The 15,681-nt window shown below is 43.2% G+C and overlaps 1 protein-coding gene across 3 annotated transcripts in view; it reads right to left on the bottom strand.

Moving 5' to 3' along the window:
- The window catches only part of cux2b (cut-like homeobox 2b), a 98,085-nt gene that overhangs the window by 20,926 nt on the left and 61,478 nt on the right, over window positions 1-15,681 (bottom strand). For all 3 annotated transcript variants that reach the window (XM_085293520.1, XM_085293521.1, XM_085293522.1), the window contains exon 4: window positions 9,451-9,529. In XM_085293520.1, the coding sequence (XP_085149646.1) occupies window positions 9,451-9,529 (79 nt within the window). The remainder of the gene's footprint in view (window positions 1-9,450; window positions 9,530-15,681) is intronic.

The raw sequence follows: 15,681 nt of genomic DNA, 5'->3' as shown, positions 1-15,681 counted from the left end.
CACAAGTGCTGTTCCGACCCTTCACATGTTCAAAAATCTAATCTAATGAGTCCTCTCACATGCTGATGAATGGCAAAGATGACAAAAAAAAAAGAGAGAGATTACAATGAATATGTGACAGAGACTTAAGTGACATGTATACACCTAGGCAAAGTGTAGAAAAACTCTGCTCCTGAAAAGGAGGTTAAAAAAAAAGCGGGATTCTTTAGCACAACAGAGGAGCTGTTTTGCAATGCATGCGCGGCAGCACCAGGCCCATGGGGCCAACTAGGAGGCTGTTTCTCAGCTAACAAGTCTCCTCTGTATCATTTGATCATTTAAATTATTATGCCAGGAATTCTCAGGAGGCAGCTCGGCACTCCACATCACAGGGCTGTTTTTAATCTTCCCCTTCCCTTTTTTCCCCTCCCGAAAAGTTCAACAGCTCAGAGAGAGAGAGCTGCTCCTGTTGTGTACCTGCCTGCCGAACACCAAAGGAGGTGACTTCTAGTGCCAAAGCACAGAGAAGGAAGCTCAGGGGAGCTCCTTGACAAGTGGGGGGGGGGGGGGGGGGGGGGGGGGCAAGAGCCACGCGCACACATTCACATTCACACTCACACTCACCCACACACACACACACACATGCAGATGCACAGACACACCGCAGCCCTTCAAAACTCTAAAAGAGGAGGAAAATCGCTGCTTTGCTGCACAAACTTTTCTCCCACAGCTTTCATCCACTCATCTTAGACTTCTGTGTGGAACCCAATTGGATCCCTTCTTCAGTATGGGCACTGACTGAAGTGACTTTTCATAAGAAGTTGGAGCCACAGACGTTTAAACTTTGCCAGATGCCACCGAGAGAATGCAAACTCTGAACCAGCAGGCCACGGAATAATAAACGCTCATCAAAGAGCCGAAAACTTCTGCAACGTGCAATTTGTTGAAATCCTGCTCGAACATTGCAGCTCGCCATATCTGCATTTTCATCAGACAAACATTTTGGGCCATTTAATTGATTGAGCTATTTTTCCCAGGACCGTTTACAGTCAAACATTGTCTGCATTCATTGTTACACCAACTGTAGAGATATTGCATCAGTCACGAGGGACATCACTATTAAGAGCACAGCTCTTCTAAGACAAACAGGATGACTTAAAGCACTGCTATTCCATCGACCCACTGTCACAGAAATCACTTTATCAGCCTCTTTCCCATATATCCTTTCAACTTTTAATGATCAAAGGACAGAGATTATAGTAAGGGATCTTTCACGCATGGACAAGCCAGGATTATCAATCAGTGGCAGGGGAGTAAAGTAAAGTCAAATTTAAAGTGAAGGGATATAACTTAAGTCTGTATACAAAATTAACCCCCATCAAAGTAGAGCAGAGAGGATATTCTCGAAGGGGCTCGGATCTACAGTTACTCAAGGAGAGTCCAGTAAGACTGCGGCTAACTTTGGAAAATAGAGCTACTAATTGATGGAGGTTCTTCTTAGAGCAGCTCTGGTCCTAAATCCACCATTAAAAAACTGGAATTGGAGAGGAATTCAACACTAACCTTAAAGTTCACAATCCCGCCAATCAAGAAATATAATGCAGCTGATGAGGCATTATGTACTTTGTGCGAGTCACACCAGAGTCTGCCCAAATAAATGCTTCCATTTAATTCATCCCTTATCTTAATTATGGATGATTGGATGTGCGCTCTCAGGTCGTGGTAAGTGACTGGGCAACGGCGGGTCGTTTCAGCTAATAAATCACAGGACATTTAATGCATCGTTTTCTCTGGTTAATATAGGTCCATGTGTGCAACCACTGAAATCGCAGCCACTGAACAGAGTGAGATTTTATTCCTCTTCTAAATAAGGGAGGCTGGTAATAATATGTCGGCCTGTCTGACTTCTTGTGTTTCTTGATCCAGTCAACCCCTTTTTTAGTTAACATCAAGACATTTTTAAAAAGAGTTTTGTAAATTTCATTATATGCAAACTGTCAAAACAGTAAGAACAGCAGAAACTTCCAGGTATCAAAAACTGCAGTTCCTCAAATGACAACTTCAGGTTTGCCCCAAAAGTAAGTCACTCCACATCAACTACCATGTTAAAATACCCAACTTTACAAGTGAAATATACATAATATTGTGTTAGTCTCCAAGTAGATGACAGATGCACCAGGGTGAATTATTTATGCATTCATTATTTAAACTTCTAAAAATATTATTTATGGCTAAAAGGCCATTTTTGAGTGACAGATGGCAGCTGCTAAACATCTGTCTGGCATGACCTGAAGTCCCTGGACTTGGTCTCTCATCGTCTGTGCTGTTGATGCCTTTTGGAGCATTTTCAAGTGCAATTTTAAATTTTAGTTTTAAATATCACTGACTGGCTATGAGCTTAACTGCACGATTAGCCAATTTTGGTGTGTGAAATGACAGAATTTTTTATATGCCAAACAAAAATTTGGCATCCACCCATAAAGGCTATGAATGCGACTTGCTGAACGCCTCCATCTCATCCACATGTGGTAACTTCTGACTCGGAAAAACAATAAAACATAAGGGGGAAGTTCCAGCCCATTCTCACTCCCGAGGCGTAACATCCCGACAATTTGTCACATCCCGCGGTGTTCCTGAGGAACGCGAAAGGTGACCTTCCCTGTTGTTATGCTATGCGCCGAGTTATGGGTGAAATCCAGTAGAATGATAATGGTATACACGTGGTAATACACGCTCCAGCCATGTATTCCAGCCCTAACCCTAACCATAACCTTATCCCTAACCTTAACCAGCACTTTAATGACGTTAAATAGTGTTTTCCAAAGCGATTTAAGTAAAATGAATGAACATGTGTAGATTGATTCCAAACGGTTCTCGTGTTTTCTAATTTTTCCGATCTCGTCATTTAGGGACGTGATGGGTGTCCGCAAGCGTAATATGTTGACGATTTGTCACCTAGCGCAACATATTACGCTTTGGGAATGAGAACGTGTTGGGAAGTTCACAGTGAATACATCCATCTTTTATATACAGTCTGTGGTAAAGGCCATATTCTAAACCCTGAACAGGTCAGGTGCTCTGCAAAACTTAGATATAAGTATGAAAAAAACAACAGGTTAGCATAAAATACTGTTTCACACTGATGTCGCCACATTATTGATGATGTTGTACATGGTTTCTTTCTTAATCGTCCGCATCCATGAGAAGTTGCCACTAATCGTTAACTGTATGTGAGAAAACTGGAAGTAGAGAAGATGCATGGGCATGCTGCAGATTTTCATTCTGGCTGTCTCGCTCATCTTGCTGTGTGTGCATCCTTAATTAGAAATTACAATGTAATTAATACCAACATAAGAGAAGGCCAAACTACATAAACAATACCCATTTGATTAATGTAACCCCAACTGATCCTCAACAAAAGGTTAGCGTGACTTTTTAAAGTTTTCACGCCACCTCACTCGCTATGTTGATATTGAGTTTCATCACTTTAGCTGAGCGATAATGAGGTTACCACCCTGTAGCTCCTTGCTTGTGGTCACTGTGCTGCTGTTTCTGTGTGGTTACACATCTCAAAGCAGCTACTCTGTGTCTGGGTGAGCCTTCGGTCCAGCAGTCAGAGCCTGGCTCGGCGGATGGCGTGTGACACCGGGGGGGAGGTGGAGGGTGCACAGGTTCAGGCTGCGCGTCTAGGTGGGTGGGGGTGGACGAGCATGGCGTGCGCCAAGACAAGCAGGTGTGTCGGGGCGGTCCGTCTTGGCCCTGTCAGCGATACACCATCATTAGGCGGTGTGGGCGCAGTAGGGTGCACCATTATGTCTCCCTGGGCCCTGTGTAATTACGCTCTGACATAATTAACCCAGCAAGCCCATTAGCCAAGCATTGGCTGGCTGAAGAGAGAGAGAAAAAAAAAGAAGCTATAATTATTTGTTGTGCGCATGTTAATGAGGCCAGCTGTGTTCCCATCATACAACACGAACAAATTAATTTACAAGGCTGTGCTCCAAGGTTTTTTCTTTTCATTCAAAACAGTCTTGTTTTTTTTTTCCCTCTGAGTGGACTTCAAGGTCCATAAACATGCTCTGACGCTGCTGCAACAAACAGCAAGACTGCTGTAATATTGTTGTCAAGGATTAAAACTAGGTTGACAGAACACTAAAGCTTCGCTCTCACCTTCGCACACAATGCATCGTGACATAAGATGTATCGAATAAAACGGTGCCTCTTTCCCGCAACCAGTCAAGGATTAGTTTTGATTAGAAGAAACACAAACCACTTGCAGCAAATTCAGAAACATAACTTTGTTCCTTTTGTGGCGTATTTTAAACCAACGAGCATTTGATATTCAGATAGCAAACCCAAGTCTCGCTTTACCTTGATGTGGCAGGAGTGAGAAAACGCTAAAATAAAAAATAAATAAATAAATAAAAAAATAATGAAAAAAGATAGAAGGTGGAATGAAAAAATATGATTGTGGGAAGCGGAGGCTTTTGTGTGCACGAACAAAACAAAGCTGAAAGAGAAACTTTTTAACCTGTTCTTTTTCATTGCCGTTGTGCGTCTTTGTTTGACAGACTGAAGGACGAAGAAGGAATGACATCAATACCGAGACATTTTAAAGCTCAGAACAAAGACCGGGGCTTTGGAACAAAGAGTAGAGCTAGACAGCATTTAAAATTAACACGAGATGCTGCAGTGAAAAAAAAGATGTGCCAATAACATCCAAACCAAACTTCACTGGAAATGTGACAATGATAAAACCACCTACCTCCCAGTCTTGTTTTATTAGACTTGTAAGACAAATCACAATGATATAACCTCATCAAATATACCGGCCTATTGTTTAAAAAATTTTTTGAATACTTTGGTTAGACACGCACGCACACACATGCATTCCTACACACATGCACACAAACACACACACGCTGCTGTCTTTTAAGAGCACACTCTCCTGGTCCCTCTGGGGTCTCTTACTCCACAGGGATCAGTTGGAGAGGCCCCGGCTCTTTTATGAACATAATGCATTATTAAGCACCTCAAACATCTCCTGGGCCTTTGTTTATTACTGCTCTTATTAATCACTTGTGCATAATCTCGTCCCGCCCAGAGAGCTTTCATTTTTCCATCAGCTTTTATATGCCCTTATTTTCCAACAGGACTGCCACAAATGCACAAGGCACTTCTCCTTCACTCTCCTCCTGACTGTAGGTACTCAGCTGCACAATTACAATAAAGCCAGCTCGCCGTGCCTTGCAGGCCTCTCTTGCTGGTGCTCGCATTTGTATATGGGAGGTTGAAGAAGGACAACTATTCTTTATGCATCTGAACGACTCTGAATTACTAAGGTCAGCGTGCTGCATTCAGATAATCTCATAGCCGAGGGAAAAATCTGATGCGAATATGTGAGGCACTTACAAGCATCTCTTAACACAAGACGACGCGCGCCTTAATGTGGCAAAAAAGCTGCTTGTGCCTGGGCTCTCGTCTGCAGTGCTCGCGGTCACCACTAGCAAGCGCTGTTGTCATAACATTTCCACATAAATAGACACACACATCAGACACGCCGTAGGCCCCAACACAGACACACATACACACTTAGAGGGGTGTATTCAGATCAGAATCTTCAGAAAGTCTCAGTGAGCTCCCCGCTCAGATAAAAGGCGATGTGTTCTAAAGGAGAGGGGGAGCGGGGTGGATCCTGAGGGATGAGTGTGTGAACTACGAGGAGGAAAGGAAGAGCAAACACCTGGAGCGTCAGTCTCAGGGCTACGCCCCTGGCGACAGGGCCTCCTTGCTCTCACAGAGGTGGCAACAAACGCACACGTTCAAATGCCACTCGAACAGGCACGCACGCGCACTCGCACACTCCAGGAGAGAAGGCGAGGAAGAAGACAGAGACGAAGTCGGGAGCATCTCTGGGAAACCGATGAATTCAGGCAGAAGCTGCCACTGTTTTTCAGCATTCAGTGATCAGGAGGTGTTTATGTGCGCTGATCAAAACCATGTGGAGGTGATATAAACATTGTTAGGGAAACACTGTTAACAGGCCTCTTTCAAGCCCCAGACTGGGTAGGAGTTACACTGCACAGCATGGGGAGATGTCACAGGCAAATCAAAATATAGAACGCTAATGAAACACTCCAGCGGATTGACATCTCGGCTTAGGGGCCTCATGAAAGGAGATGAAAAAAATCACTTCAATCACTCGCATCAAAAAGTTATTTCTGCTCTGAGTTTACTGTTGCAATCTGAACAGGAGCGTTAACAAACCGCAGCATTATCACGCTGGAATCTCGCAACTGTAATGGATACAGCTTTTTGGAGCCGATAGCGTGCGTGGCAAAGTGAATAACTGATATGTGACCACATGTTAATAATATCCATATACAACAGGTCACTTATTGAGCCTCTGCACCGTGGGCCCCTCCCCCCTTCTTTCCTTGTTCTCCTCTTGCATTCATTAACTCCGCTGTCGGCCCGCTCTGATTGGACCACAGGCTTGGTGCCGGCGCACACTGAGCGTGCACACACACACACTGAAGGAGAGGCACTTTCAAATAAAATAATAGGAGGGGAAAAACGTCCTGCAATGAATAGTAATAACTGCATTAAGATTAACGAGCACGGCGTGTAAAGAATAATTGCATCTGTCAAAAGATTAAAAATACATGAGCTGTAGCGTTTGTTGGGGGAATGGTGGGAAAGCTCACTGTTGTGTTTGAGGGGCAGAGAGAAATGAAGTGGGGCCACAGCCAAATGACTGTCCTCCGGTGTACCTGGAGTCATCCATTCTAGCGAGAGGTGGGCGGGGAGGGGTGTGTGGGGTGGGGGGGTGACCTTGGACACAAGCAGCAAGATGTACAGTGACAAACACGCACAGGATACTGTAGGCCCTTCTCACAGATGGCAGATATTGCAAGGCCCAAAAACATAAGCACTCAGTGCTCTGACTGATTTGGCTGCTGTGATCAAACCACACCATGTGACAGTGAGTAGGCAACTGCAGAGTGAGACATTCTAGCAGACAGACATGGAGACCCTGGCCACATCATTACAGGATAATGTAATATTTTATGAGTGGCAAGTGGAGCAAAAAAATAAGTTATTTAATTCTCCTTTAAAAAGCCTGTTTATTCAGTGTAACCTAACTTCCTTTGGTCACAGTTACAATTTACAGATGCCCTATAAATGTGTCAGATGTTACTGAGAACAGTTATGTGACTGTGCCTGTTAAAAATGTAGCTGTGCAGAATGGGAAGACAGCGAGCTGGAGCATCCAGACAACTTTAAGAGCTTAATTTTAAAGGGAAAGTTCAAATTTGGTTCGGGTACAGTCTTGTCACTTTGTTCAACTGTTAAACTTAGAGGTAAGAGGCTGTCCTCACAAAGACAGCCAAATAAAAACATGGCTCTGTGTGCATGTATGGCGCTACTCACAGACCAGGCAATAACAAAAGGCAATACATCTAAATATGAAAACGGGTCATCCAAATGGCATCAACCATGGCAAGGTTATTGTGGTGAATAACAGACAAACAGATGAGCATACAGAGCTTTCCTGAATTGATATTTGACAGATACTTCACAATTGTTTATTTTTTAAATAGTATTATTTTTCACGAGTGCTCTTCTCATTTTGCCCCAATTAGTACCTTGATTGCTAGTCACAATTTACCTACAAGTTAAAAAACACAAAGCTGTGACACCATGAGTGCAGTGGGTAGCACGGTGACTGTCACTGTGGTAAAAAAGTGCAGACAGCCGTGTAGAGAGTGATGCTTTTGAGATTGTAAAAAAGCAGGACCTTTAATGAATACTGAGGAGGCTACACCTTTATTTGAGAGTAATGTAGTAATACTAGTAGTACATATAGCATGTAATCCAAATTCTGAAAATTCTTCTTACAAATTACTTTTAAGTTTAGTTTTTCTGTCAGCTTCATTCTGTAATTTTGTCACCGCTGCTCAGCTGAGTAAAAAAATCAATGTTGCACTAAACGTAAGGTTATCATTACGCTGTTATTACAGTTTTCATTGAGTAGTTATAACCGTATTAAGTCATGCTCCCGTGGAGTTACAAGCAATGACTGCCTCATGGTGTTCAGTACCATAGCTAACTCCCTGACCTTTGCGGAGTGCTGAGAGTGAAAACAACTCGCTTCACTCTGTATGAGTCGCAGTGCTACAGTGAAACAGACTCCCTTTGTAAATATAAGGTCAAATGGAGGTAGGAGGCTGGCTGCACTACGTCACCTGATGTAACCTGATACAGGAATGTCTACTCCTGCATACTCGATATAATGACCACAGGCGGGGTGAATAAATACACTCGATATAAAGAAACACGGATAGAAAAAAGATAGTCGTTACCCTGCAAACAAATGCTTTTTCTTAACAGCAGGTGTTGGATGACAGCAGCCTTTGATTTTTGTTTTTTTTTTGTTTTTAATTTATCAGTCTTTGTTCTTGAACATAACATAACTCTTAGTTGACTCTATTTGCTACTTGAGAGAGTTTTTTGACAATATATATCTCACAAGACCCTCCTAGGCTTGAATTAAGGCCTCGATATAAAAGGTATAGGTCAGAAAATCAAACTGAATACATCTTCAAAGAAAACTATCTTTATCAAGGAAATAACTCCATTCAAAGTGTGTGAGAGTGTATGTGTGTGGGTGTGTGCATGTGTGTGGTGGTGCAATATCAAGCAGGGGACTTCAAGGAAAAATGGAGACCTTTAAAAGTCAGTTGCCGCCGTCGCTATTTCTCTGACGCAGACTTTTATCTTGTATTCATTGAATCTGTAAACAGCATTCTCTACTCCTGCCACAAGTGTTTCTCTGATCTAGACTGAGATTGGGCTGCGTTTTGCTGCCGTCTCCTGCAACAAAGAGCAATACAGTACATGTGCCCCGCGTGGCATTGAAATAACAACTAAATAAACACGCAATATGTCTTTCCTCTGCTCTTACTTACTGTCTTTCCCCCCTTTTTCCCCCCATTGGCCTCATCAGACCCGCGTTCCGCACAGAGCCAGACTTCAGTTGGGATTTTAATTGGCCCTCCACAATCAACAGCAAAGCTCCTCAAGGATGTGTTCGCTCCTCAGCCAGGCTACACTCAAGGACCAGTGCTGGGTTTTGAAGTGGCCTCACGCAGAGTTTTGGAAACCGCTCTGAGAGCGTAGACTTTGAAAAACAGATAAGAGCCACAGGCTATAGGGTTTTATGCATCTTGTATCATATACTGTTCCACCATATCTATCTATGGTAAGAAAATTACTTTTTTTCTTCACATATGCATGATATGTCTCTGCGTGTACACTTAGAGGCCTGGTCCAGTGATAGGGAATTGATCTCTGGGGAGGGATCTTGGAAGGGAGAGACATAATTCTAGGAGTAACGCCGGTGTTTATGCTGCTGCCGCTGCTGTTGTTTGTGAAGATGCACATCTCAGGTCTTAGTGGGAGACTCACCTGGGGCCTCGATAAGCTGTTTGTAGATTCCCAGGAACGCAGACTCTGCCTCCTTACTGCGCTTGTTCAGAGCAACCACCTGCAGGGGAGAAGATGCCATTAAGGAAAACACGGACTGATAGGATCCTGGCACACGACTAACTCACAATGCACAGAATATTTGCACTGCAGGCATTAAATTGACGCTTTTACACAGAGCAGAAAGCATGCAAACTCTCCTATTGCTCGCAATAAATGAATGGTAGCGAGAGCAAAGGTCAGCCTCACAGCATCCTGCCGATAAATCAAACATTTCTGCTTGTCTTTTATATGTGCATACCGGAAAAATGCTGCGTGGCTTCTACTGTACATAATCTGCGACAACTAGAGAAACAAGGTATAAACTATGACCATGTCCTTGCTGTGTCACTGCCAAGATGCTACATGTTGCGAGGTGACATTTGGCCTGTTAAATGTAGGTGCTGGTGTGTGCGAGGAGACTTGCCAGTGGCCTCCATCACCAGCAGCACTCAGCACCTGCTATCCTTGGCGCTGCGGGTGATGCAAACCAATTAACGATTCATTAGGAGGGACAAAGAAAGTGAATTAGCTACCACCTGGCCCCATGGAGAGGGCACCTGCACTAGTGGGTATGTGGGTTACTCTGCTCCCAGCTCCCGCTAAGACCTCAGGCCTGTTTTCGTAAGTCAGAATCTGCCTCTCCATGTCCTCATGCAACAGTAAATCAGATCAGGCTTGTTCAAATGGCCCCCCACTCCAAAAGCAGATAGAATTCAAATTATTGTCATCTATTGTCCGTGTCATTTCTGTCACTGTTGATTACAGACTTGAATTGGCTCAATGGACTCCACAACAGTGGGTCAAGTGTGCAGTATGGCTAAGCCCCTCCTCATCAGTACGGCTGCACTCGAAGGAAAAAAAAGAAAAGAAAAAACATTCATTTTGCAAAGGCAGAAAACACTTATGAGAATGGTGGCAATGTGTTGGGGGCGGTTTAGTGGGGTTATAAATAAGGTGTGTGGAAAACAGCGAGGGACGCAGAGCCTTTGATTTACTGGAAATGGCTGGTGTCTTCCCCAGGGAGGCATAACGACAGCATCATGTTTAAAGAAATATCATAAAGATCAGGCAAATCCCCCCATCACTCCCACTTGGAGCAGCTCCGAGGAGTTCATGGAAAATGGAAAAGGCTGGAGCCCAATCAATACAGATGCAATAGTCTGCCGCTCTCAGTCAGCTGCCTGCTACACTATGCTGTTCTGTTTCACTCAGCTCTACCCATATTTAACCCTCCCACCACCCTCCATTTGCCCCCATCCTCCCCCAGTCACCCGTCTCCCCTGTCCCTTTGGAACATGACATTAATGTTGGCATGTTGGTGCACAAACAGTGAAAATGCGTGAAGCTCAATGGCACCATAAATAACGTTCCAGCTTTATCTTTTGCTTATGAGTACATCAACAACTGAGCTGCTTCAGCTGAGGCGGGCTTTATTCCCAATGATGAGACACTGTTTTTATGCTTGCTTCCCGAGGAGGAGCAGTTTGGTGACCCAGAGCTTGTTTTTGAGGCAGTAACTAAAAAGTCTCCTTCTCCTCTCTTCAGCGTGACAATGAGCAAACCAACAACACCACTCTGTGACACCAAGACAAACTATCACCAACCTGAGCTTACACCTCATCTACATGGCCACTACAGCAGGGTGGCTGATCCCACAGCTAGTCATCAACTTTTCACTGACAGTCTGCTGGCTGGCGTGCCTTCCTCAAAGCATATACATCAAATGAGACTCCCAACTGCATATGTAAAAAGCCCGAGCTCCTTGTGAAGGCACCAGCCAAGGCTCCATCTTCCAGGGTCTGCTGGCCCTCCATCATCCTTTAATGAGAGAACACGAAGATTACCTTCACAATCACACCATTAACCTGCCTACAGACGCTAGCAAAGACATCAATCACACGCCCGTCTGATGCCTTCTCAAGTTAGTGTCCGCTCTGCGTAAAGACACCCCCACACAAATCTACCTTTCCTCAAAGCACTTTGAGGTGTTGTGCATAATCACAGAGTCATCCTCAGGACCACGATAATCCACTTCCAGTCAAGCACGTGGGCTTTTCGAGCCACAAGTCTAACTGATATGAGCATATGGAGCTGGTGCACAGGGACCAGCATTTGTATGATACCCCTGGGATCACAAGTACCTCAGCCGATCAGTGTTTATGATGACATCACAAAGATCCAGTGCCAGCTTTAGTTCACAGTCTGCTACTACAGTATTATTACGTTGACTAATCTTTGATGACACTAAAATGTGGAATTGCTTCTTGCATTTGCATTGTTATACCATGAAAACACAGGTGAGCTAGGCAAATATTACCAGAAAAACCTGTCCAAGACTATCCTGAACTCCTGGATAGCGACAAACACACCAGTATTATGGATAACTTGCTATGTTTAGGAATGCATTAGGACATTTGAGAAAGGTTAGAAGTATAAACATGAATAATACAGCTAAGTTTCTGCTTTGTTAGCTAACCCAAACTTTTTCTAGCATCCTTTAAATGTAGAGATAAATTTTATTTGACTCAAAATTATGTTTCAGTCAAATATCTGTGTTTATGCTGCTGATTTAACTTTGCTTTGTCACTTACTAACGTGCAATTTCATTGTTACCCAAGTTTTAGCTTAGATATTAAACTGCCAGATATGTCACCAACGTAATATGTAACTAAAAATCCTGCTTTGTTAAATAAAAAAATATATTTTGCTCATACACTTTAAATATCCATATGAATCACATTCTTTTCAACTTAAATTTACAGTAAAACCCTCTTAATACTATGGTTTTTCACACCAGGACATAAACCAAATCTTACAATTATTTATATGCAAACTCACTTGAACAACAGCTCATTTGACATTACACCACATCATTGTTTATATAATAAAAAGTAAGCCAACATGCAGAAGCAGATTGTGGAAAAACTACAGAACCATTATTTAGTAGCTTGTAGAATCACCTTTAGCAGAAATAACTTGAAGAAATGGTTGTTGATCGATGGTCATGACAATTTGCATATTAATCAAAAAGCTGACCTCACAGCCCATTGTTCATCAGTGGTGCTAGTTTCAATCATTATGCAAATGTACTGTTTATAAGATTGGGGAAACCTGCAATCAGCTGAGACTTGGATGAGTGACGAAACGTTTCCTCCACTGAAAACGCCACATCCAGATGAACAGAATCAACTTTTTGGAGCTTGAAGGAACCCTTTTCTGTTTAATTTTACCAACGCTAAAATGCTGTGGAGATCATCTTGATTCTTTTATTTTGCTGCTGTTGTCCTGTTGCATAACCTACTTTCAGCCAAGCTCTATCTGTCAGACAGATGGCTTACATTTGACCCAAGAATACGTTGGTATACAGACAAGTTCATGGTGGACTCAGTGACTGCAAGGTGCCCAGTTTCTTTGCTGCCAAACAAGCCCAAATTATCACCACATCACCACTGTGGTTGGCAGTTGGTATGAGCCCTTTGTGCTAATATTCTGCATGTTCTTTTCACCAAACCTAGAACTGTGCATTAAAGCCGAACATCTCCACTTTGTCTGTCACGTTTGTCTGAAGGACATTTTTCCAGAAGTGTCATGGTTTGTTCAAATGCAACTTTACAAACCTAAGATATGATGCCATGTTGTTTTAGTGAGAAGAGACTTTCTCCTGGCAAGTGGTTCCGTAGTGTATGATTTACGCATTTGCCTAACAAGTTAAATACCCCGATTCAATCCTGGGAGCAGACAAATCTCTTGGGGGACACATCAGGAAGTGAAGCTGGCATAAAAATCTGCCAGATATGCAGGGAGCTACAGCTGTGGTCACCAATTGTGATTAAGGGAACAGCCAAAAGTAGCTGCTACGACTACTAGGCACAAAGCCATAATTGTTCATCCTCTTTTTAATTTTAATGTTATGAATTTTAAAACGCTAACCGAGGCCTGAGATGTAAGTGTGAGATGTAATGTTCGGGGTTTATTTAGTTTCTCTCAGCACTGCACGGTTTAATCTTGGGGCGAATTTGCTGGAACATTCACTCCTGTAAAGATTGGCATCTGCCTTGAAGGTTTAGCACTTGTGAATCATCTCTCATTGCAGGTGCCCAGGACTGCAACCTGTCTGGAAATGGCCTTATAACCCTTCCAAGATTTTGAATGGCAGCCACAGTTGCTTATTTAAACTGATGTTTTCCTCCTTGGCATTATGTTAACACACACACACACACACACACACTGTCCAAACTTGTGCTTTTATAATATCATGATATTAGTGAAGCTGTAGCAGCAGTGTGGAGAAAAAAACCTTCACACTGCTCTTAAGTACCGGATAGCTTGTTTTTCTTAATCCTTCTTCTTTTCTTTTTTTTTTGGTCTGAGGCAGTTATTCCGGGCGTGTTGTTGGTCTCAGGATGACAACAGCTTGCCAAAAATCAGGACCTGTAAGAACAGGTGCAGCTCAAGGTAGGTCTATAACTACCAAATCACTTCTCCTCTTTTGGCTGTGTGATATGGCTCTTGCCCTGGGTTTGGCTCACATTTCTTTCTTTGTTTTCACCCATTTCATGATTAAGGATATGGCTACCAAGGGAATGGGCTTGGCCGCAGGTTGATTTTCCAAAGAGGAATAAAGCCTGAGGCAGAGCAGCAAAAGAGAGACAAAGGAAACCTGTTAACGCTTCTCCATAACTCTTCACGCAGCAGCGGAGTGGGCAGAGCACAGCCTCTGGGACAAGGCTGCTGGGAAATACTTACTGATAAGCCTTTGAGAATACTTACAGTGCCCACTAGTGAGTGTCTATGTGTGTATGTGAGAAATAGCTAGCATGTGCTGAAGAGAGAGGAATAAATAAAGGAGAACAAGTCAAGAATGAAGTAGAGGAGGCAGCATGAAGGGCTACTGAGCAATGCTGAGAGAGAGAGACAGAGAGACAACAGAAAAGAGAGGTTCCCATAAAGAGCGCAATTAGCAATTATGCAGTCATCAATTACAATTATCACAACTGGTGATTATGCAATTATCACACTAAATCATCGTTTCCCCCCTCTGCCTCACCAGTTTGCCACCCCCTGTGATTTGGTTGTTTGAGGATGGGTTGTGATGATGCAGGTGATTAGAGTGTGCGACAATGATGGGGGTGTTGGGCGGGTGTCAACGCGGAGAGTGTGCAAATAAATGTGTGAATGCTTGGAGCATGTCTGCATATGCATCTGTGCCTCCGTGTGAGCAGCGTGCCATTTCATTCTCTCTGAGTTAGTGTGTGCATGTGTGTATTCACGGATGCGCCGCCTCCATCTCAAGGTGAATGTGGTCGTCGCTGGGGGTGGTTTGGGGACAGAAAATGTATGGTTCCGCAGTCCCTGAGGCCTCTAAATTACCTGTCATCTTCCCCATGATGCAAAGGTCAGCGCACAATCAGAGGGAGTCCATCCTACTGTGCTGCTCACTGAGCTCCAGTCCAGCCCACAGGCTGACAGGATGTCACAACAACCCCGGTCCCGCTCCATGCTTATTAGAACAAAACAGTGGGAAGCCCACTACCACCACAGCACCACTTGTCACCAGAATTTCCGGAAGAATCTGCTGGATATGTGACAAATATTTGCTCCTTGGAGCTGATACAGGAGATAAGCCAAAATACGATCGTTATTGTTCTTTCCTGAGATACATTTCTATAACATATATTCAGTATATAACCCCCAGTGATTGTTTGATTTTTTTTTACATTTCCAAACATTGGTTTTAGTGGACTGACTTCTCCCAGTCTGCAGGTAATACTATTTTAGGGGTGCACTTGTTGACTGCCACTCTGGAAATAAGGTGACATTTACCCGTGGCTGTGGCTGATAATTATCTGTGCTATGCATGTTGTTTATAGAGATACCCAGCGGTGCATCCCTATAAACAACATTCATTCTGACCTGTCCTGAGTAAAATTACTTTGATAAAGTATCTCATAGTGGCTTCCATGCAAAATTTCTTTGTTTCCCTAGCGCCAAAAAAATGAATAAATAAATAAATAACCAAAAACTGGTAAACAAAAAAAATATTGTTATCATCCATCAGCCAAATTGTTATTTCAGACATCAGCACCTGTGCGGATTTCCTGGTCAGTGGGTCCTTCATCTGTAAATCATCATTTACAGCAAAATTATTCAGCATCTCACTCGGTAATTTAT

Source organism: Mchenga conophoros, linkage group LG12 (assembly GCF_057382185.1).
Source record: "Mchenga conophoros isolate Kocher_MC1m ecotype Shallow Benthic linkage group LG12, M_conophoros_male_GT1.1, whole genome shotgun sequence".
NCBI classification, from domain to species: Eukaryota; Metazoa; Chordata; class Actinopteri; order Cichliformes; family Cichlidae; genus Mchenga; species Mchenga conophoros.
Note: the sequence above shows the minus strand (reverse complement) of the source record. Positions and strands in the feature narration are given on the sequence as shown.